Here is a 22,972-nt window from a genome sequence, read left to right on the forward strand (position 1 = left end):
GTAAACTTGGGCAGCATCTGCCCGGCTTCAGTGTTTGCTTTTCCATCTGTTGATGTGCTTTTCGCGAGCTCGCCTGCCTGCCAGAGAAAACATCTAGGAGCACGACGCCAAATCCGAGCCATTCCCTTGGGTCCCCAAATCCCACCAGCCTCCAGAGAAGGGCGGGCGAAGCTGAGAGAGCGAACAGACGAGCCTGGAGCGCGCGGGTGTCAGACACTCCCGGAGACGCGGGTGGAAGAGACGGGGTTTCGGCTCCCTCCACCGGTCCCCGTTCGAACGCACGGCGCGGGCGCGCGCCTCCGGTCTCAGCACTGCCCGCGTGCCCGAAGTCGGCGTCGGAGCCGGGGCAGTGGTGGCCACGCTGGCCGACTGTGCGGCGTGCCCAGTGCATTAGCTGCCTCTGCGGTCCCGGCGCCAGCGGCCCGCGCACTCCGCTCGCAGCCAGCGGCTGACCTGCGGACCTGCCGGCACAACGCGCAGCGCGGCCGGGGGAGGGGACGCGGCCGAGCGCGGGGCGTGGGCGCGGGCGCGGGGCTGCGCGCTCTGCCGCTGGGCACCCGGCACGCCGCCGGCCGAGCCATGACGGACGCCGGCAACAGGAAAGAGGGCTTCAAAAAGTGCCGGAGCGCCACTTTCAGCATCGACGGCTACAGCTTCACCATCGGTGAGAACTTTCCTCCCCGTCCGACTCGTGCCTCGGGCGAGCGCCCTTTCTGGTGGCGGCCGCGGGGGAGCTTGCTCAGCGCGGGAGAGGGGTGGCCAGAGATCAGGCAGGGTCTCGAGGCGCTAGCCAGGAGCCCGGGGAGCGCCGACAGCGCCGACAGCGCCGGGGGGCGTCCTGCGTGTGGCCGCGGCGCTGCGACCGGGACTCCCTGCAGCGTCCCCCCCACCGCGGAGCCCTGCATCCCGCAGAGGCTCTATCAGGGGCACATCTCCCTGAAGGGCGCAGTTTCCTTGCTGTGATTTTAGTAACTCAACTCAGGACAGAGACAGGGATGGAGGCAGAGAGATGGAGAAAGAAATAGAGAGAGGGAAGCCAGTGACAGAAAGACGTGAACACTAGGACAGAGGGACACACAGAGAGACAGAATGACCGAGACATCTAGTCACAGAGGCGTGAATGGAAGCACCAAGACACCCGGTCAGAAATAGCGACAAACAAATGCCAAGACAGAGACTAGGACGGAGTGACAGAGACAGTGGACATGACAGAAGCGAGAGAATGCAGAGGGAGAGAGACAGACGTAGAAACATGCAGAGAGAGAGGCTGGATGGTAGTTTCTGCAAAAGTTGAAACTGAGAGAGAGGGAGGGGGAGAGAGAGAAGAATGTAGTCAGGCAGGGAGGGATGTGCCACATTACTGAAATATTTGCGAAAAAGCTCCCTCCTGTCCTCGGGTCTCGCGGTGGCTCGCTGTTTTCTTTCAACTCTTTACCAGGAGGGCACAAGAGGGGGCTGGCGGGATCGCCGTGGCTGTTAGAGGGAGCAGGACCACAGACTGACCCTCTGCAGGCTGAACGCGAAGAGATCGCCTCTTGATGCTTGTATTCCTGGTCCAGAGCTGTGCGCTGTTCTCAGACCGTAGCCCAGGGCTTGTCGCTTCACCTTTCCAGGGGGTGGGCAAGGCCTGGGAGCCCTGGCAGGCTGGAGCGTGGGTTTGGAGAACAGCAGGGCGGAGCCAGGCCCCCAAGCCTTTGGAAACGAGGGGTATGTTAATTGGCTTTTGGGGGGTGGTACCTGCGTGGAGGTGGAGCAGAAAGTTGCTCAGGGCAAGAAGACACCAAGGGGCAGAAGCTCATCTCTGGACCACTTTTGATCCTTCTCTTGAAGTGACCCCAAGATTTCCGGGCCATGGGCTGAACACGTTACTTCCAGAATTCAGTCTCAACTCAAAATTAAGTCTGATTTTCTTGAACAAAATGCAATCATAATGTTTGGTAATCTGTTTTCTAATATCTTATTAGATTTGGTTTCTGATGTAGATAGAATATTTCCTCAGTCTCCTGGTGTTGGCTGCTGAGGTTGCTTTTAATTTTTACCATAAAAAACAATGAAAAAGGACAAGATCTTTAAGCACACCCATGTATACTCTCTCAGGATAGGGTTTTAGAAGTACAGTTGCTTGCTCCCAGAGTATGTATGCTTTTAGGGATTTTAAAACATATGGCTTACCTACTGTCTGGAAATACCAGTTCACATTCCTACCAGCAATCCGTCAAGTTACTCACATACTCTTATGAGCACCAGACGCTTTAATTTAGAAAAAAGTTGCTGGTTTGAGAGGTGGAAGGTAGCATCTCAATGCCGTGTGTATCCCTTTTTTTGTAAAATCACCTCTTTATGTCCTTGACCTGTGTGTTTCTCCTCTGAGGAAGTTTACCATTTATTAATTTGCATGTACTCTTAATGAATATAATATATATTAATTATATGTGTAATCAATGTATTAAGTATGTACTATTATAATTACTAGATATTAATTACTATACTGTCTATTATATAGGTGCTATATTAATAACATAAGTATATAACTAATATGTATTACTATATACATTATATACACACACATACTTATCTTTGTGTGTGTATATACTTTTCAAATGCTGTCTGTCAGGTGTATTCCGAATATTTCTTCCAAGGCTGAGGACTCACATTCCTGCAACATCAATGCGGGGCACTGGTGGTCGGCACTTGGCTTTCAGGACAGACAGGTATCGTGTAGCCCACACCTGTGGCTGCCAGTTTGTCCCATGGTTTCAGCAGGGAGGAACTGGTAGGCGGTTCCCTGCCTCCAGTGTGGGAGAGGAAGCCTGATGAGACCTCAGTGGCCCCTAGGCCTCTCCTTTTCTCAGGCTTTGGACTTGGCTATGAGGAGATACTTCCTCTTCCAGGCTGTTCGTTACGCCCACCCTCTGAGCCAGAGCACGTTACTGAAGGGATTTGTGGTTGGGTCCTGGCAGCTTCAGAGAATATTACCAGAGGAGGCCTATGAGGACCCCGGGGGTCTCGGGGGCCCTGCAGGAGGGCGGTGTGACCCACCCCTGTGGCAAAGTCACAAAGAAACTTTCCTTGGAGGGATCCTGACACAATTTCTCCCTGAGAACGGACACTTCTGGGCTGGGAGGAGGAATCCACTCTGGGCCAGAATGGGCAGGGGGAAGTCTTCTGCTGTGGTTCTCCAGCAGGGGTGATACTTCCCAGGGGGTTACTATAGGGGGCACTTTGGGGAGTCACCATGCTGGGGTGCTGGGGACAGTCTCTGCCGTGAGTAGAGGTCAGAGGAGTTCAGTGTTCTGCAGGCTGCCAGGATGGCCCCCCTACAGTGAGGAGTTGCCTTCAACACCAATAACACCCTCACGTAGAAACACTGGGGGGGGGGGGGGGGGCTGTGATGTGCAAGCCTGGGTTCCTGAGCTGGCCTCTGCCCTGCCTGCAGGAACTTGGGCACGCTGCACTGAGAACAGGTAGCTCTTTGGTGTAGGCCAGGGACCGAGCTGGGCGCTTCTCTCAGCTCACCGGCTCACCTTTCACCACAAGCCTGAAAGGTGGCTGTTATCACCCATTTTAGGAGAAGGAACTCCTAAGACCCTGAGGGGAAGTAACTTGCTGAAGGTCACCAGCTAGCTAGTGGCAGAGTTGGGTTCAAACCACTGGCTGGCCTGACTCCTCAGCCTGGGTTGGTCCGTACCATGCTGCCTCCCACCGTGGATGTGACTCCTGCCTAACCCTTGGGAACCAGCCCATCGTCTCCATGAAGAGAGATCTGGGAGTTTCTGCTAAGCCAGTGTAGGCTGGGGTGAAACCAGAAACGGCCTACCGTTGCCACACAGGAGGTAAGGGGCTGATTCTAGGAGGGTCAGGTGGAAGAAACAAGATTTGTTACCCTGCCTCCCACCAGGACTGCCTCTTCAGTCCTGGGCTCCTGTGTCTCAGGGCCAATGGCCTTTCTTCCTCTTTATAGCGTTTTCTCAGGTCATGGAGTCAGGTACATGGGGAAGAGGTCTGGGACACTCGACTCTGAGGTTGACACATGCCATACCCGGAGGTGCTGACTGCCATGGAGCCCCCATGATTTGACAGTTCCCTCCCTAGGAAACCATCGAGCTTCTAGTTGTAGCAAATGATTGTCACGAGCAGCAGAGTGAATGGCTGGGTAAGGAGGAAGAGTTGTCCTATCACTGTTTTCCAGAAGCATGTTCCCTGTCCCTGGGCGTTTGGGTGCCTGGGTGGGTTTGTATTAAGTTGATCCGTAGATTCTTACTTTCTCTATGAGGCTGCCCAGAACACAAACACACCCTCTCCCCGAAAAGGGGAAGTATTTCTGCAACACACAATGTGTTTTTTAACCACGTGAGAGGGCCTGCCTTGCTCTCTTTTGGTTCTCATTTTACAGATGGGAAAGGGGGGCCCAGGGAGGGCCTTCACTTCCCTTCTTCCCACAGTGATGGCCTCCTGGGTGTCAGAAGGCCATGGGGAAGCCACGGCCAGGGTCCAGAAGGGCGTGGAACTGGTGGGGTGCAGAGCGGAGAAGCTGCCTCGTTCAACAATGAATCTGGTGGTGTGGAAAATTCTAAACCTGTACTGAAGAGGTGTTGCTAACAGAGGGATGAATTTCCTGTAGCAACTGCTCCCTTTGCCCCTGTGTTTCTCTCTCTGTGAGCTTGTCCCAGAGGAAGAAAAATAAGGGGCCCCTAGAGAGCAAGCAGAAGCCCAAGGGGCTGGAGTGAGGGTTCCCTGTCCGGCCCTTGGACTCCCGGGAGCTGGGAACCCACGCTGAGTTGGGGAGGTCGTCTGACCTGTACTCCTTCCAGAGGGGTTCCTGGGTGGACAGGACTCCGGGGGTCGTCCCGGCCAGGGTGATGACTTGGCTGCATGCACTGGGGGTGTGGCCCACTGTCCAGCACTGGCCTCCCTTGGTGCATGTGGCTGAGGACTTTCTCAGCCCAGGCCGGTCTTGGTGCTCTTGGCCAAGTGTGTGGTCTTCGCGGTGGGGGTGAGAGTGGGGAGCAAAGAACCGAATCAGGATCTAAGGTAAAACAGTCTACAGACACCTGGCAGTAGCAGTTGCCCTGACTCCCCCTCCTCCTCCCACCTCTCTGGAGACTGGAGCAGAACCGGGTGGAGTGGCTTGCAGAATGAGGGTTCATCAGACCGGGGCTCACGGCCCTGCTCTGGCACTCCCCTCTGCCCTGTAGCCCCCGTTCTGTCTCATGGGCGTGTCACTTCCCTCTCCGAGCCTCAGTTTCCTTCTATGTGAAAAGGGGAGCGTGCTCCTTGGTTATAGAGCTGTGGGGAGGCTCCAGTGTGGTGCAAGAAAAAATCGCTTTGTGAGCTCAACTTTCGTTATTCGAGGACACTTGGTACGTGTCAAACGTGTCTTTAGCTTGAGGAACGAGGCCGTCACAGTGGAGCTGTGAGTGGCCGCCAGCAATCGGAGTGAACCGTTGCAGGGTGCGTGTCAGCGGAGAGGTCGCATTGGTGGCAGGGAGCGTGGGGCTTTGGAGACACAGGAAGGCTTCCTGTGCTGGCCCGGCAGGTCCTTTAGCTTCTCTGAGCCTCAGTTTCCTTCTCTGAGTAAACGGGGTTGGTGACACGTTCCCTGAACCACGGCTGGGGGACAAAGTGCCCCGCACGGTGCCTGGCTGTCACGATGGGCGTGTTTGCTCAGTGTCCCTTCCCTCGACCTGAAATCACGCTGTGACTCGAGCTGGCTGTGGTGGGAGTGGGTGAGGGTCATGGTGTGACCCCGAGAGTTTGTGGGCACACTCTGGGGCAGGCTCCCTGGTGGGTCAGTATTGGCCCGCACTGCCCTGTACAGCCCTGCCGGCCCCTGACACTGCCTGGGAACAGGAGCAAAGTGTGTGCTGGGCGCCCTGCTGTTCCCCACGGGCTGAGACGCCCCTCTGGCCACACAGTGTGCCTGGCGTGTCTGCCCAGTCAGCACGGACCTGTGGGGAGTGATGGGCAGAGTCCACCTGGGGCCATGGGCAAGGCGGGGGTGGTGGGAGAAATTCCACAGGAGTGACCATCTGAACCGGCTGGGGGTCTGGCCTGGGACACAGCAGGAAGAGGGGCCAGGGGGCTTTGATTGGATTTTGCCCAGAAGGTAACAAGCTCTGGAGTTAGGCGCTCGGAGTTCAGATGGTGAACCCTGTCTTCCACTGTGATCTTGGACAGGCGGTGTCACATGGCTACAGTTCCGTTTCCTAAGTTGTGTAGGAGACGTGAGAAACATGATCTACCTTGTTGGGCTGGGAAATTCAACGAGAGAACGCAAGGAGAGCCCTGGCAAACCTGACTTATTTGCCGGGTGCCATAGGCAGACGCCCAGGGCCCGCAGTATTTCTAGAAGCCTGTGAAAATATTTTAATTTATTTTAAAATCAGAAAAAAATGGACTTTTAGATTGAATAAAATGTCTTTATTTCTAATGTTAATATTCTTCATAGCAATTCAGTCCTACGATATATTTTAAAAACTTAAAAACAGTTATTTTAGAGAGGAAAGGACCCACAAAGGCAAAAGTGTCCAGGCCCCGTGAAAGTCATAATGCGGCTCAAACGTCATGTACAGGTCCTGGTACATACTAGGCATGCAGAATTATTAGCTGTTTGTCTTAGGCTGTTTGGGCAGCTGTGACAAAAAGAGCACGGCCTGGGGGGCTTAGAAGCAGCATTTATTTCTCCCAGTTCTGGAGGCCAGAAGTCCAAGATCAGGACACCAGCAGGTTCAGTGTCTGGTGACAGTCAGCTTCCTGGGTCATAGATGGTCATCTGCTCTCTCTGTCTTCCCCTGGTGGAAGAGGTGAGGGCTCTCCCCGGGGTCTCTTTCACAAGGGCACTAATCCCATTCTCGAGGGCCCCACCCTCATGACCTACTCACCTCTCAAAGACCCCCCTCCTCCGTAGACCATCACATTAGGTGTTAGGTTTCAACCTGTGAATTTTTTTTGGGGGGGGGGGGCAACAACATGCAGACCGTAACTATTATCATTGGAAGTTGAACATTTGCTGAACAGGTGCTGTCGGAAGGCGGGGGTGGAGGTGGGAGCGGGGGAGGGAATGCCCAGAGTAGTGGAAAACACAATAGGAGTCAGAATCAGGAGATGGGGTTCGTTCCTCATTAACTTGCTCTTTAATCCTGGGCCTCAGTTTCTCGATCCGTCAATGAAGTGCTTAGGCAAGGAAATCTGTTTGCTGCCACTCCTGAAAGGAGGTGGGCTGTTTGTCCTGAAGGTCACCATAGCTTTCCCAGGGTGGGAAGGTGCGGGGGGGGGGGCCAGGCCAGGCGTCCTGAGAAGTCCCGGGGGAGAGATGCTTGGCAGAGCTCAGGGCAAAGTGGAGGCATATTGGATGGAGAACTAGTTAGGAGCTCAGAGCTGAAATGATTCTCCGAGTAAGTAGACTAGATTTTATGTGTACAGCTTTGTACAGTGATTCTTGCTCACAGGGGAATTTGATGAGGTCACATAATAGAAATAATGTATATTGATCTCTGTCCCCAGTTCCTGGCACGGAACTCCTAAAACACTTGTAATTTCCTAAGTGATCAGAGCGCTAGGAGCATATTCTGTCCTGACAAGGGACCATCACTGGGCTCCCAGATGGCTCCTGGGTGGGGCTGGTCATGGGAAAGACCAAGTCAGAATTAGAATCTTGGCATTTTCAGCACCCCCCCCCCCCACCTTCTCCAGGGAGGGAGAAGGGCTGGAAGTGAAGCTTCCATAAGAATCCCAAAAGTATTGGGTTTGGGGAGCTTTCAGGTCGGTGAGCACGTCTATGTACAGGAGGGTGGCCACGGCAGCCCTACGGGGACAGAACTGCTGTCCTCGGAGCCCTCCCAGACCTCACCCCATGCTTACCTGGCTGCTCCTCTGTATCCTCCATCAAGTCCTCCAATGCACTGGTAAATGCAGGGTCCCCTGAGTTCTGTGAGCTATTCCAGGAAATAATTGTTTCCAGGGTGTGTGTGGGGGGGTCATGGGCACTCTGATTTGTAGCCACGTTGGACAGACGTTGTGGGACCCTGGGGTCCTACGACTTGCGATTGGCAGAGGAAGTGGGAGGCTGTCTGTCATTGGGACTGAACCCTTAACCTGTGGGATCTGACGCTGTCTCCGGGCAGATGGTGTCAGGACTGAGGTCCACTGTAGGACCCCCAGCTGGTGTCACAGAGCTTCTTGGTGGGGAGAAAACGCCGCAGACTTGGTGCCCAGAAGTGTCAGAAGGGAAGGGCTCTGTTTGAGGATCAAAGGAGGGAAGACCGTTCCTTCCTCATGTAGATAATCACTGAAATGAACTCAGGAAGGAGCCACAGTGGCCGCGTGTAGCTGCCTGGGCCTTCCAGCCATTTCCCTTTGTGACATCAAATTCCAGTGGGAAATGGGGGAATGGAGGAGACTTCTGAGTGTTTCCGCTTGCCTGCAGGGCTAGCTCTCATTCCATTCTGATGTGCTGTATCACTTTAATTCATGTAACTGGATTTGTTTGTCATGAACAATAAACGTGGTTGTAGATCGCATAATACTAGGGAAGCACCTAGCATTGGGTCCTGCTGGATGCGAGACAGTATTTGTAGAGGTGAAGAGCGTGGATTCTGGAGCTTGATTTCCTTTGAATTTTGGCTTCACAGTTTATTTGCTGTGTGGTCTTGGGTGAGTTACTTAACCTCTCTGTATTTCAATGTGTTCATCTGTTAAAAGAAGATAATTATATTACCTATCTCCTAGGGTTTTGGGTGATAAAATGAGTTAATATATATCAAGCACAGGGAACAACACCTGATATGTAGTTCTAGATAAATATTTGTTATTATATTATTTCCTTGAGAATATTATTATATATATTCATAATATAGACCCATAATAATATACTTCCATAATATCATTAACATGGATATAATAATAATAATAACCAGCTCTGAGTCTTTCTGGATGGAACACCCATATGTACTCTTCCTTGAAAAGCTGTAAGGATGAGCCTGGTTTTCTATTTTCAGATGTTTTCAAGATTTGCCCTTCCTGCCAAACGGCATTCCCCTCTGGTCGCTGGGCATCGGTGTCTGATGCCGTTCCTGATGAACCCACGGTGGAGCTCCAGACATTCCCATCTCCGCAACCAGTTAATCATCTTTTAGTATTTAGTGTGTCTCTTGTGATGGCTTTGCAAAGTGAGTCCCTTCTCTGCTGCTTGGCCCTCCTACACCAGGATGCTAGGCGGAAAGGGAAGCGACACAGGAGACCTGGGCCCTAAACCTTGTCCTGGCGGTTCCCGTCCCTGTGCTCGTGGAGAGGCTATTAATCTCCGTGAGCCACAGGTCCCTCGTTTGTCCACGCGGGTAACACCTCCTCCTTTGCTGTGTTGTGGGCGGGTCCGGTAGGACGGGCAACGTAGGTAACCTGGCGCGTCCTCGGTGCCCGCCAACTGGCTGGTTGTGATGATGGAGAGGCTTGGAAATCCGGGGAGCGGGCAGGCGTCCCGGACCCACGGCTGCTTCCCTGGACGGTGCTCACCAGCTGCCCCCTGGCTGCCTCCCACAGCCCCCCCGCCAGCCATTTATGTCAAGTGCTGCCTCGGCTGCCGGGCTGTGCAGGATTTCCGACCAGTCTGGGCTTCTGGAGCCCCCGCCTCACGCCCGCCGAGGAATTCCAGCCGGGTCTGCGTCATCGGTGCCAGCTGCTCTGGGAAGAGCCGGTTGGCACTTCCTGGGCTGTTTGGCAGACAGGCTGTGGCGTGCGGTGGGAGCTTGGCCTTGGCCTTCCCCAAGAAGCCCTGGGGAGGCTTGGAGGCCCAGTGGTTGGCAGTTGGTTTTCACTTGAGGGAGGACAGTAGCCGCTGGCCAGAGGTCCCAGGCACTCAGGACCACATCCAGGAGTGCGGGCCCGCAGGTGCTGAGGTGTTGCCGCCGGGGTTCCTCTCTCTGGGAGGGAATCGCAGGATCTGATTTGCCTTTTCTCGCTTCTGGGGCAGAGAGCTGTGCGCCCTCTCCTCCTGCCGACAGCCGAGAGGAGCTCCGGTGTGATTCTGTGGGCTTGGGACAGAAAATAGGAGAAGCACCGGTTATCTCGCACGAATGACGGTGAGGACCGGTTTGGCTTTAAAGAAAGAGCATTTTATAGATGGTCCAGGCAGCTTTTACAGGTGAGCTTCCAGGTGGAGCAGGGACCAATGAGTGAGGGGTTCAGAGCAGGTCCTGGGAGTTCAGGTGAGCGCTATTCCCTTTTTCACCCTCTATTTTTTATTAGGGGATGCTCTGTAGGACCTGCTGAATTGTGTGTTTTATTCATCAGACAGCTGGACTGCTGGAGACCATCCCAAAGAATTCTGGTGGTGCCTATGGTCGAAAGACCAGACTCTGGGCTGCTGAGCTCTGATGCACACCATTTATGAAGTGTCGGACTGCGTACTCTCTTTACCTTCCTGAATGTTGGAACGCGGGACCAGTGATGTCTGTCTATGAGGTGACATAGGTTAAGTGCTGGTCCAGTCATGAGCCCCTCCCAGATGCTCATAAATCTTAGTCCCTTTTCCTTCCCTTTTCTCCTTCCTTCCTTCCTGCCAAACCTGAAGGCATTACCGCTGGCTTAGGGGGTGGCCCCGGAATCACAAAGGAGGGGATGCCTGCAGCCCTTGGGAAGCTCCATCTCTCTGGGGGGCCCCAGGAGAAGGCTGCACTGGCTGGCTGACTCCCAGGCGCAGAGAGCCCACATTAACACAGTGGCCTTGGATTTTGATTTCAAGGACATTTGTTTACAATTTCCAAGAAAGGCTCCTGTGTCTCGTGAGTCATCTTTCTTTAACAGTTGGAGGTGACATTAAGTTTTTCACATTTCTTCAAGTCAGGGAGGGTTGAAGGGGAATCCAGTCTCCCCGACCCGTGGGGCTCTGAGCAGAACAAGAGCCCAGCCTTCTGCTGGGACCGAGGGCCGCCCAGTTCTCTAAAGAGATGTGTTTCTGCCTTTCTCATCGGGATCACCCACGAGGCCAGCTGTTGAAGCCAGAGAAACTTTTCAGCAAGGCGGACGTTAGGCCCGCTGGGCCAGCCTGGGAGTCCGGCCTCGGTGACTGTTTCAGGGGGATCGTTTCCCCTGGGCAGCTGTTGTGCAGGCTGTTACACCCCCTTGTTCATGATGATGATCATAAGGCTTTACCATTTCTGAAGCACTTTCCTCAACATCAGCTCCTTTAATTCCACCAGTAACCCTGCACGAGACCCTCGAGCGACTCCATTTCACAGGGGCAGGAACTGGGGCTTCAGGAAGTCAAAGCGACCAGTGTCAGAACCGCGATTCAAGTCCAAGTTCTCCATTGCAGGCAGTGCAGGCATTTGGACCAGAAATCTCGGGACCATATCCAGTTCCCGTGTCCCCACCCCCTCCTCCTCTGACTGGTCATCAGGTGCTCTGGGTTTTCTTCTCCAGACCCTTTCCTGTCCATCCTCTCCCTTCCATCCCATTTGCCTTAATTCAGACCCTCCGTGTCTCTCCTGAATCTGTCACCGTGTTTCCTAGTGGTCTCGCTACCTTCCTCTCAACTCGCAACCCCCAACTCCTCTTAGCACGGCAGCTAGAAAGTTCTCTGGGAACACACAACGGACCCTGCTGCCCCCCCACTTTAAAACCATGCAGTAGCTTCCCGTTGCCGGCAGGGTCAAGCCTACATTCCCCCAAATGGGCTGGTCTTGGCGTTTCTCCAGGCTCATGCTTTGCAGTGTCCCCGCCTGCCTACGGTTGTATCAGTCACTTAGCCTTTCCTCGTGGAGTGCCCACCCCCCAACAGCTGTTAGGCACGAGGGGTCCCGTGTGAGAAAGACTGGCGAGCCCATCAGAGCCTACAGGCAGCGGTGGCGTGAGGGTGTTGCATCCTCTGCTGGGAGGCCCAGGGTGCTGATAGTGGGATGGAACCGAGTCTGCGCGATTGGGGGGGAGGGGCTTCCCTGATGAAGGGGAAGAGGGAGCACCCAGCTGGGGTGGACAGCCTGTGCAAAGGCCCTGTGGCTAGAAGGTAGGTAGAGGAGGGATATGGATCAAGAAGAGGCTGGAGAGGTGGGTAGAAGTTTTTGTAAGCCAGCTGAAGGGTTTTGGTCTCTTTCTCAAGAGCAGGGGAAGGCAGCTAATGGTTGGAAGCAGAAGAGACAGCGTCAGATGTGTGTCCCCCAAAGCACACTCTGGTTATGCTGTGAGGAGTCGGTCTGGGGGTGTGTTGGCGGCTCCTGCTGTTGCGGAATAACACGCCACTGCTGTGTGCACAGCATCCTTTTGTACCTGGGCTTCCTGTGTGCTCCTGAGTGTTCCTTCTCCCCTGGCACGAACCAGACAAACTTTGAGACTGTCGGAGAGGCAGGTGGTCCTCGGGGGCTGGAGGCTCTCTTCAGCTTCCTAATTACCTCACTTTCTTAGGAAAATGAAGACAGGATTATTAATTTTATTTGCCTCTAAAAATGATTCATGTTCATTTTAGGAACTCAGGAAAGGAAACCTCATTTTCCAGAGATGAGCTCTATTAATATTTAGGTGACTCTGTATGCATATTTTTCTTTTTCCCAGTGTCTCAGAATAGTCTCTTGCAGTTTGATATTTACCTGGGATCCATACATGTTGTTCTGTTACCTGCTTTTTAAAACCTCATTGCATGTAAGGGCATTTACAGTTTCTCAGCTCGCTCGCTCTCTAACTTAGCACCTAAGTCCTCTCTGGTGCTCACCTCAGCTTCCCGATCCCTGATAGCCCACGGACCAGGTGAAACTCACCTGGGCATCTCACAGCATGGTCTGTGTGCGCAGTGCTCTCTCCAGTTACACACACACACACTCATATGCACACATACGCACACATTTTATACACAAACATACACCCCCATATATGCTTTCTCTCTCCCCACCCCTTCAGAAATTAAAATGGTTATCTGTGAGCACACCTATGTGTGGGAGGTGTTAGCGAAGGGCCCTTCCTTCCTACCCTCTCTCCTTCCCTCCTTCCTCCCTCCCGTCCTTCCTCATTTGAGGACATGCTTTACTGATTTTAGAGAGAAAAAGAGAGGGAGAGAAACATAGATCAGTTGCTTCACACGTGCCCTGATGGGACCACACCCACAACCTAGGTATGCGCCCTGACTGGGAATCGAACCTGTGACCTTTGGTTTACGGGACAATGCTCCAAACAACCGAACCATCCAGACCAGGGCGGGGAGGGCTCTTCTTAACACCTGTGGGACATGCCATTGATAAAAATTCCCTGGGACAGCCAACATTCCCTCTTAGCATTCCAGTGACAGGGTTTATGACCATGTCTAAGGGAGGCAAACTGGGTATGAAGCTTCTTAGGATCAGATGTGTCCTACAGTTTGTTTAGCTGAAAGATCAGTGGGTCTCTAGGTGACTCTGATGTGTGGCTTTGTTTGGGGCCCACTGAACTGGATGAGGTTGAGGACAGGATGGGCAGGGGAGAGATTTTGGGAAGATTCTAGGCGGATAAACAGCATGTATAAGAATATCAGAACGTGTTCTTGTTATGATTGGCAAGAGGAGCGGCTGGAGAGAGAGGCAGCTTCGCATTGGTCCCGTGGAGACCCAAGGAGGGACCAGTGAGGTCAATGACCTATTCATCTGGTTTTCTGTGAATGTTTTTTTTTTTTAGGGGAGCTTTTTTTGAGCACCAGAGTTTTCCATTTCATTTCCAACAACCCTTTTTACTCATGGTTATTTGCAGTCTGCAGATGAGGAACCTGAGGCTCAGGAGGTCAGGTCATAGGGCTGGGACCTGAAACCTGGTCTGCCTGGCTCTTTGCACTGGAGCGGCTTGCTCCTCCTCAACGCAGGGCACTGTGCGAATAGGGTCCTGGGGTCTCCTGTCTTTGTCAGAGAATTCATCGTGCAGCCTCATGCTGCAGTTGATCCCCCGGCTGACTGTGCATTCACTGTTATTTGCTCTTCTTGCCATGAGTCAGGGGCGTATTAGGTTTTCTCGAATGGAAATGACGATATTTAATTCTAGGAGATGCAGTATCGGCCCCCTTAGTTACATGCCTTGAGGCTTGTCTGTGACAGTGAGAGTCCTCTGGCAGCTTCGTCCCTCCTGGTCCCCCTTGGTCAAGGCTGCGTTTCCAGACCGTGCCGACACTTGACCCTGGGTCTCTGGGGGCTGTCGCTTTGAGCCCTGCACAAGGCGAGGGGATGAAGGCCCTCTGTGAAGGGGGAGCTGGAGTCCTGGGGTTGGGCTGTTTTCAGAGTTGGATGCATTATGAAGGGAAACTTGGGGTAATTACCCAGCAGATGCCCTTAATGAGGTCTCTGCTGGGTTCCCAGCTGGCAGTGCGAGCTCTGCCCTGGGACAGGCACATCGCAGGCCCTGGATCACTGTGTGACGTCACCTCCTCCCCTTGTTGTCATGGCAGCTGTCATCATCCCCCTGCAAGTGTCCCTCGGGGTGATGGCAAGCCACGTCTTTTCCCATTAGTGGGAGTCCTCGGTCCTTTTCATGCGAAGGAGGAAAAGAATGAGTTCATTAATGCTTTTGAAAGGAGGAAACGCTTAACAATTGTCAGTATGATACCGTGACTACTCCCGTTGTTATTTTAACAGTTATGATGCAGGCTGTACATGCTGATTGCGGAAAATTTATAAAATAAAGGTCAGAAAAGAACACAAAATCCTACTTGTAATGTCAGCATGTACAGAGAATCACTGCTAACCTTTTGATAAATATGTTTTTCCGCTTGAGTTTTAACACATATGTATCTATACACTCATTGTTATTTTTTCAAATACGAGACCATTACTGTATTGTCGTTTACGTTTTCTCCCTCCCTAACAATGTATAATTAATATAATTTCATATCAGTAGTTTATAAGGTACCATGGTGTAGTTAGCTGGTGTTTGTTGTTGGTTGTTGAAGTTCTTTCTGCTTTACTGTCCCAAATATCACTCGGTGATTCTCATTGTTTCTGTATCTTTAACAAGTCCCCTTTGCCCTTACCCTGTTTGTTTTACTTCGCTTTAGGTGAAATATTTAGTCTTTTGCTCCAATCTGATAGTTTTAATTTTTTAATTGGGGGGATTAATATAATTAGCATTATAATTGTTACATTTGCTCTTCTTTCTGAACTGAAAAAAAAAATGCTGCGTTTCTCTTTCCGTTCTTTTTTTGTAGGTGAACTATATTTTCCTTACCTGTTATCTTTTCCAGTGTTTGGAAGGCATATGTTACGCACCTTTCATTTCTCAGAAGCTGCTGCGTCAGCTCTCTGGGAGTCAGGTGTGAGGTCACGGCACCCCGAGGGGATGAGGTGGTTAGTCTGCCTTCACTTGCCCTGCCTGCTTCCGAGGCTCTGTGGGTGTGATCTCGGGTTTAAACATCCAGATAACTTTTATGTGATTATATTTAACAGGATAGATTCTTCTCTTTGGATGAGTCGGTTTTGGTTTTTAAAGCCATGTGACGGTTACTTTTATGTGTCAACGTGACCAGGCGAAGGGATGCCCCGAGGGCAGGTGTTTGTGGAAGAAATTAGCATGTAAATTGGTGAACTGAGTGTACGTCACCCTTACCAGCGGCAACAGGGGAAATCATCCAATTTGTGGAAAGATCATGAGGAACAAATTGGCAGTTACGAGACTGTCACGGAGACGCCAAGTACAGCGTAGGGAATGTAGCCAATAGTATTGTCATCACTGTGCGTGGTGCCAGGTGGGGACGAGACTTCTCAGGGGGATTCCTTTGCAAGTTGTATAAATGTCTAACCCCTATGCTCTACACCTGAAACTAATACATTGAATGCCAACTCTAATTGAGAAATTAAAAAAAAGAAAGATCACGAAACCTCTCATCTTCATAACTGTGTGAGCCAATTTCTACAGTAAATCTTCTCTTATCTCGCTCTCTCTCCCTCTCCTGTCATTTCCATTTCTCTAGAAAACTCTGACTCACACAACAGCTTTCTTGAGGTATAATTTACCGTAGAAGTAACCTGTGTTAAGTATACAGTGACATGATTTTTAGTATATTTATAGAACTGTGCTACTGTCACCAAGGGACGGTTTTAAACATTCCCATCCCCCCAGAGAGCCCTGTGCCCCTCCACAGTCCCGTGAATACGGTTTCACTGCCAACTTTCTGCCAACTGTTTATCTCTTTTAATGACGTAGTTTTTCACTGCCAGTCACTTCTGTGCCTTCCTGGAACCCTTATCTTCATCTTTAGATGATTGGATTACAAATGGAAGAGACTTTCTTGAATCTCCTCTGTATTTTAAGAGCTCATGGATCCAAAAATCCCTTTCTAACGTGGCAGATGAATTCGTGGCATGAAATACCTGAATGGTAACATTTTCTTCTTCAAAATTCTATAGGCATCGATTTAGCATCTCACTGGATTTCAGCCTAGCTTTGGAGAAATCGTGGTTTCCAGGCCACCTGGTTAATCTGCTTGGGTGCTTATATGTGTATTTTTTTAATAAAAGAGAATGTATTGTTGTAGTGAAATGTGAGTAGAAGTGGGTCTCTTTTATTTGACTTTAAAAAAAAAAGATTTTATTTATTTATTTTTAGAGAGAGGGAGAGAAACATCAATATGTGGTTGCCTCTCACTCGCGCCCCCAAATGGGGACCTGATGTGCAACCTAGTCATGTCCCCTGACTGGGAATCGAACCAGTGACACTTGGTTCACAGGCCGACGCTAAAAAAAGTTTCTACTTTTATGATGGCCGTTTATACCCCAACTAAGTGAGTATATGTTGCACAGTCACAGACTGGGTGTCTTGCAGTGCAGAGTGAAAGTGTGCAGCCTCGAGGGCTCTCACTAAGTGAACATGGTGACTCATCGGGTCAGTATATCAGTGAATTTGCCAGGCGTTTTCCCCCATTGTGAGTGATACTTTGTCTTAGATGTTCGGTTACACTCAGGAACAGAGGGTCTGCCAGCCACCCGTGACGCTGAGGTTGGAGCGTAACACACCCCGCGGGGAACTCTCCCCTTCCAGGACCTGTCTGCAGGCTAACCCCGGGGGGCTTTTCCCTTGTTGGCCCCAGAGTTCCTGCCAACGTTCAGGTAGGGAAGCCTCAGGATATGAAGGGGACTTTGGAGCATTTTCATGGAGAGGTGGCTGTGGTGACATCGCTCTGTTTTCCTGCTGCCGGCATTTCTTTGTTTGGATGCTAACCTCCTACCCTGAGACGTGTTTTCAGGCTTTCTCAGGCTTTGCTCAGCAAGATCTGCCATGCGAGTACAAGGTGTGGGCCCAGCAGACGTGCTATAGGAGCTGGGCCGGTGTTCGATTTGAACTCCTGTGGTAAAATAGATTTTTAACTTTTAAAAATGTATTCAGGACCAACTTCACGGCTGACGTATCTTTATACTGTGGTATATCAAATATTTGAAATTTTAAAGGTGTCAGAGAGGTGCTCCCTTTTAAAAACTTCGTTTTCCAATCACAGTGTACATTCAATATGATTTTGTTTCTGTTTCTGGTGTACAACGTAACAATTAGACAGCCATCTATTTTGCAAAGTGTTCCCCCTGAGAGTTCCAGTCCCCACCTGGCACCTTCCTAGTTATTCCAGTGCTACTGACTGTATTTCCTCTGCTGCACCCCACACCCCACTACGAGTCTGTAATTACCAGTCTGTGCTGCTCAGTCTCTTTCTCTTTCCACTCAGTCCCTCTCCCCTCTGGCTCCTCTCAGTCTGTTCTGTGCATCTACGAGTCTGTGTCCTGTTGTTTGTTTGTTTATTCTGTTCTTTAATTCCACATCCAAGTAAAATCGTATGGTATTAGTCTTCCTCTGACTGACTTCTTTCACTGAACGAGATACCTTCTAGGTGCGTCCATGATGTCACAAATGGTCAAGTTTCGTTCATTTTATGGCCGAGTCATACTCCTTTGTATATATGCACCACAGCTTTAACTAGTTTTAACTTTTAAAAACCAAATATGTGTATTTGCTTTATTTATCAAAGATACCATTTTCCTGAACACATCAACAGCTGTAAAGATTTTAATTTATGTGGCAAGATTAGCTGTTTTTCTAGTGGCACTTGGAATAAAGCTGCTTCTATGGTTTCAACTTATTTGAAAAGTATCCTGAGATTGTAGGGTGAGTAGCAAAACTCCCCCTCGAGTCCTCAAGGATGTGCCCGCTGACCCTCATCACCGCTCATCCGTCCTGCCGACAGAGCTCTGAAGTGAACAAACACAGTCTGAGGAACAAACAAATTCAAGGACCCACAAAGGAAATCCAGTGGATTCTGCAGTCAGGGTCCAGCTCTCCCCCTGATAACTCTGTCCCCTGTGCATAAGGAAAGAGTGGTGGGGTGATCGCTGTCCTTTGGTGTAACCCCAGCTTGCTTTCATGAGCAGTATCAGTACAGGAGGTTCTGGTTTATGTTTATACATTGGCTCAAAGCACAGGACCAAGACTTTACCAATTAATTTTTATAGACTTTGCTTTCCTCTGATATGTTTTGCCAGATGCTGGCTGCCTACTTCCCTGGTTCATGGGACTCCCTATGACAGGCGGTACCCTGTCATCCTCAGACTGGGCACCCTCTGCCCTGCGTCTGTCACTGCTGCTTCTGCAACTACTGTTCTTTTTGGCCACGAATATTATTTGCATGCTGGGCTGGAAGAGTCACTTCCCTGGGATGCTCCATGCTGCAGTGGGTTTTTCCATTGCTGGGAGTTGGGGCAATTCCTGTTTAATAACCGGAAATACCCCCACCCTCATCTCCCTCTTGAAACAGGTGCAACATAAGTGACTGATTAATTATTCTAACTAAGCATATGGTAGATGCTTAATAAATACTTGTTAGAACTTCAGCATGGGCCTGTCTCCTCTCCTCAATGCATTCTTTTATGTTGTCACATCTGACATGTACACCCAAACCAAATAGCTTTGTATGGTCATTCTCAGCTTCTCTTCTCCGGCCATTGCTTAATGGTGGCCCTATGGCTGCCTTGGCAGTTATCCCTTAAATCTCATTGGCTAGAACTGAATTATGTGCACGTTCTTAGACCAATCACTGGCTTAGTAGAAGGAGCATGTCATCAATGACTTAGAGATAAATACTGAAAATTTTATTGGTAAAATGATGTCTGGAATTTGCCTCAAAATACTGTACACCTTTGTTTCTCTTGCACTTTTGGCTCAGTACTGGCACCTTTCTCTCTTACTACACCCTGAAGAGGAGGTCCCCCAAATGTTCCTTCATCCATTAGGAACTTGCTCAAGTACCACCTCTTTCAGGTAGCCTTCCCTGATTGCTTGATTGGAATTGATAACTTCCTCCTGTGAATGCACATGACACCATGTGTTCTTCATTCTTAATACTACCATTCTGATCATTTTACCTTTATTTGGACATCTATATCTATTAGTCAGGATTCCTTTTGTTGAAAGTGACAAAGACTCAACTGACATTAGTGAAAAATCTTACACAATGACTAAAAAATCAGAAAAACAAAACAAAAGTAACCTAGCCTAGGCTTCCCTGGATTTAGTGAGTAGCTCACGTCATGTCCTCAAGTTCATTCTCTCTGTTTCTCTATTTCCATCTCTTGACTCGACTCTCCTATGTGTTGGCTTCGCTCTCAGTCAAACTCTGTCTGGATGGTGGCTTTCAGGAACATCATCTTTAAAATAAAAGAGAAAGAACATTCTTTTCTTTCCCTATTATTTCAGTATAGGGTCTACGATAGAGTCTTACTGGCCTGGGTCAGATCATGAGCCCATCCCTGAACTTATCCCTATGTCCGGGGACCATTGGATGCACTGACTGGACAGGCTTCAGTCAGGTGACCAAGCCCAGAGCTGAAGATGGGGCCAGCCTCTCTCACACCTCACCTTGCCAGCTGAGAGAGGTTTGGGGTGCCCTGCCTGGCATTGCTCATGACTGTTAGTAGCCAAGTCATTGTCTGGGCTCAGGGGTAGAAAGATAGTATAAGGTGCTGGTGCAATGAATCCTCTTCAGTCTTCTTTCTTGCTAATCTTGCCCTTCCTGGAGGAGTTTACCTTTTCTGTTTTGTTAACTGCTTAACCTCATTACGACTAAAACATTAAAAAAAAAAAAATGGCAGAACGTATTCGTTTCTGATACGTCGCATTCATGACTGTCACATACCTGAATGAATCTCATCAGAAACTGGACTGCTGCCCTTGCTTCTTGGCAAAGCCACCCTGGATTCCGAAGGGAAATGGAACTGGGATTCAAGAACAACAGGGGACATTGTAGTGTGAAGCTAGAGGAACAAAAAAGCATCTGTTGGGCATGCTGGGAATGCCTGCTTGAAAAAGAAGGGAGAAGAGAAAAGGCTTTGGTTCAGGCTACACGGTGGGTTGTTTACTAGTCCCAGAGAATGGGGTGCACCGAACACTTGTGTTCATCAACTTTAGGACAGACGGAAGAAAGACGGGATCAGTGTGGGCCCTGGAATCCCCAGTCTGCGTCTCTTACTACCTAAGCCATTGTCTTCCCTCCTCCTCCCGAACCTTCAGAGAATCATGGAGCAACCTCGGTGCCATCCTCCCAGCCCCCCTGCTCACTGACCAGCATAATTTTTCAGTGACTTTAGGATGTTACAAAAAGACAAGAGGGGACCCCAAACTTAGCTCCCTGGTCAGTTGCTTGGATTGGATGTGAGGTGGAGGTGGGAGCCACAGAAAATGCACGTTAACGTGAAAAATGACCAATGGATGTCAAAGGTATTCTGATGCATAACTTTTTATCGCTACCACGAACATGGGCCCAAGGTTCTACCTGGTCTTCGGCCGCTGCTTCCTTACCAGCCATTAGATGTCACATCTGGAAATCCCAGGGCACCCGAGGTGTGAGCCGTGGATCTGAGGGTCGGCACACATGTTGTATAAAGACTGTGGTTTTCAGAATGGATGCTCGGGAGAATTTCAATCCATCCATTTATTTTTATTTTTATTTTTATTAAGGACAATACTTCAAAACTGGTGGCATGTTAAAAGAAAAATACAAAGTAGTGACATTGAGCTGATGCCCAAGGAATAAATGATTTTAAAATAGCGAGCGACTTATACCCACCAGAATGTCTCTATCTTTTTTGATTTCCACGGTTCAGTTGTCGTATTAATAGGCACTGAAGGGCAGCTTCAATGTCAAAGTCAAAGTTGACTTAATCCCTGGCGTCTGATCCAAGAGGCCAAGAGAGAACTCACAGAGCAGGGATGGGAACTTTCTGGCTTCTCGCAGTCCCCTGGGGTTGAGAAAGATGAGCTCTTTCCACAGAGAAAACCCACAGAGGGCTGCCCTCCACGGACTGACCACTCCGCCCAGGAAGCCGAGAGCTGGGGTGGAGGAAATTTGAGGGAAAAGTGACTCATGGTTCCCTAGGACCTTCTCTGGGCCAGATGTTTTACACGTACATCGCCCCATAATACTTAGGGCGGTCCTGAAACAGAGATAACCACACATCCTCATTTTGCAAAGGGAAACACTGAGGCCTAGGAAGGTTGCGTAACTTTTCCAAGGGCATGGAACTGATGAGGGCTGGAACTGGGCTTCCCAACCTCTCCGTGGCTGACTGGTTTGTTCACTGATGTTTGGTTGGACTGCATTCAGTCACTGCTCTGCCCATCACTGCCTCCCCCCCCGACCTTGACCCTGATTTTTACAGACTTCCTGCTCTGGGTCAGACTGGAAACCAAAGTGCCAACTACCTGTCTCCTCTAAAGGGATGACCCTCCTTAGTGGCCCAGAAACAGGAAGATCCACAGTGCAGCTCTCTGGAGACTAGTTAGGCCCAGTCCTCAGGGTCTGATGACATTGCTTTGTCTAGGTGGGACAAAGGTTTTCCGGGCGCCCCATGGCGGGGTGAGAGAAAGGACAGGGTATAGGTTTGTGGCGCATCAGCGACACAGATCGACCCGTGTAGAGGAAGTTGTTGAGAAGTGAGCGTGTAGAATAAATTGACTCCTCTTCTGCTTGGAGGCCTGAGGAGCTGGCTGGGGTGACAGGTGGCTTCCGTTGAGAGTGTTCTCTTTCTCTAGATGGATTGGGTCTGCTTCAGCTTCCATAGCCATTTTGGGGTGGAAATCTGATGTTGTTTGCTCCAGGACTTGCCTTTAAAATTTCAGCTCAGTGTAGTGAAATGTTGAGTCAGATCCAGATTTAAGTCCCAGCAATATGTCATCATCCCTACGAGGACACACAGAGGCTCGGGAACTTGCCCGAGACCCCGCAGCTGCCGAGAGGCAGAGCCCAAGCGGATCCCTGTTGTTTGGAGTTAGAGGCGGTGCCCCATCTAGAGCAGACACTTCTCCCAGGCCCTGAGCACAGAGCTGTTTGTCCTGACCCCGGGGGCACTTGGCCAGCCGTGCCTACCTGGGCTAGCGCACAGGTGGAATTGAAGGAAGGGCTGATGGAGGGAGAGAGGAGGCAGAGAAAAGGCCGGAGAGGGAGAGCCCTGAGGGGGGTCTCGGTACTGCCCCCCACCAGCCTTGGCCCTCTCTTCCTCCCCAGTTAGACTATGGAAAAGCAACTTATCAAAACTTCTCTTTGGTGGGAGAAAAATACTGACAGCATCTCTGGGTCTGGGGAGCTGGGAAACACAGACCGTATGAAATGTTGTAAAAATATCTTTTCGGTTTGATAAGCCATCCCTGACTGTGTACCTTGTGTGGTGCCATGAGGCCCAAACCATGGAGTGAGAAGGGGGAACCTGCTGAGGACCTCCAGGGCTGGGCACCCTGCAGACCGGCCCTGTCTGGCCCTCCCAGCTGCGCTCTGAGAGGTAACTGACCGGGGCCTTTGCAGAACCAGAGCCGCCTGCGGAAGGAGCCGAGCCCTGTGAAGGGTTCTCCGAGGGCAGAAGAACGAGGATTTTGGCTACAGTGACGAATCACAGAAGGCTGCGAGCGTGTCCAAAACCATGTTTCAGGAACTTGGCTGCCGCGCCCAGTGGGTTTCCTGGAGCTCCCAAGTGTGAGCCAGGCCCTAAATTGAGACACTTAGATT

General features: G+C 50.6%; 1 protein-coding gene across 1 annotated transcript in view; it reads left to right on the forward strand.

Annotated features, from left to right (window-relative positions):
- Positions 1–540: 540 nt before the first annotated feature.
- Positions 541–22,972, forward strand: part of PDE1C (phosphodiesterase 1C) — a 364,455-nt gene continuing 342,023 nt past the window's right edge. Inside the window, exon 1 of the mRNA XM_090287041.1 lies at positions 541–664. Within this exon, the coding sequence (XP_090143167.1) occupies positions 580–664 (85 nt within the window). The 5' untranslated portion in view covers positions 541–579. The remainder of the gene's footprint in view (positions 665–22,972) is intronic.

Source organism: Furipterus horrens, unplaced genomic scaffold (genome assembly GCF_987537825.1).
Source record: "Furipterus horrens unplaced genomic scaffold, mFurHor1.1.pri manual_scaffold_9, whole genome shotgun sequence".
Lineage (NCBI taxonomy): Eukaryota > Metazoa > Chordata > Mammalia > Chiroptera > Furipteridae > Furipterus > Furipterus horrens.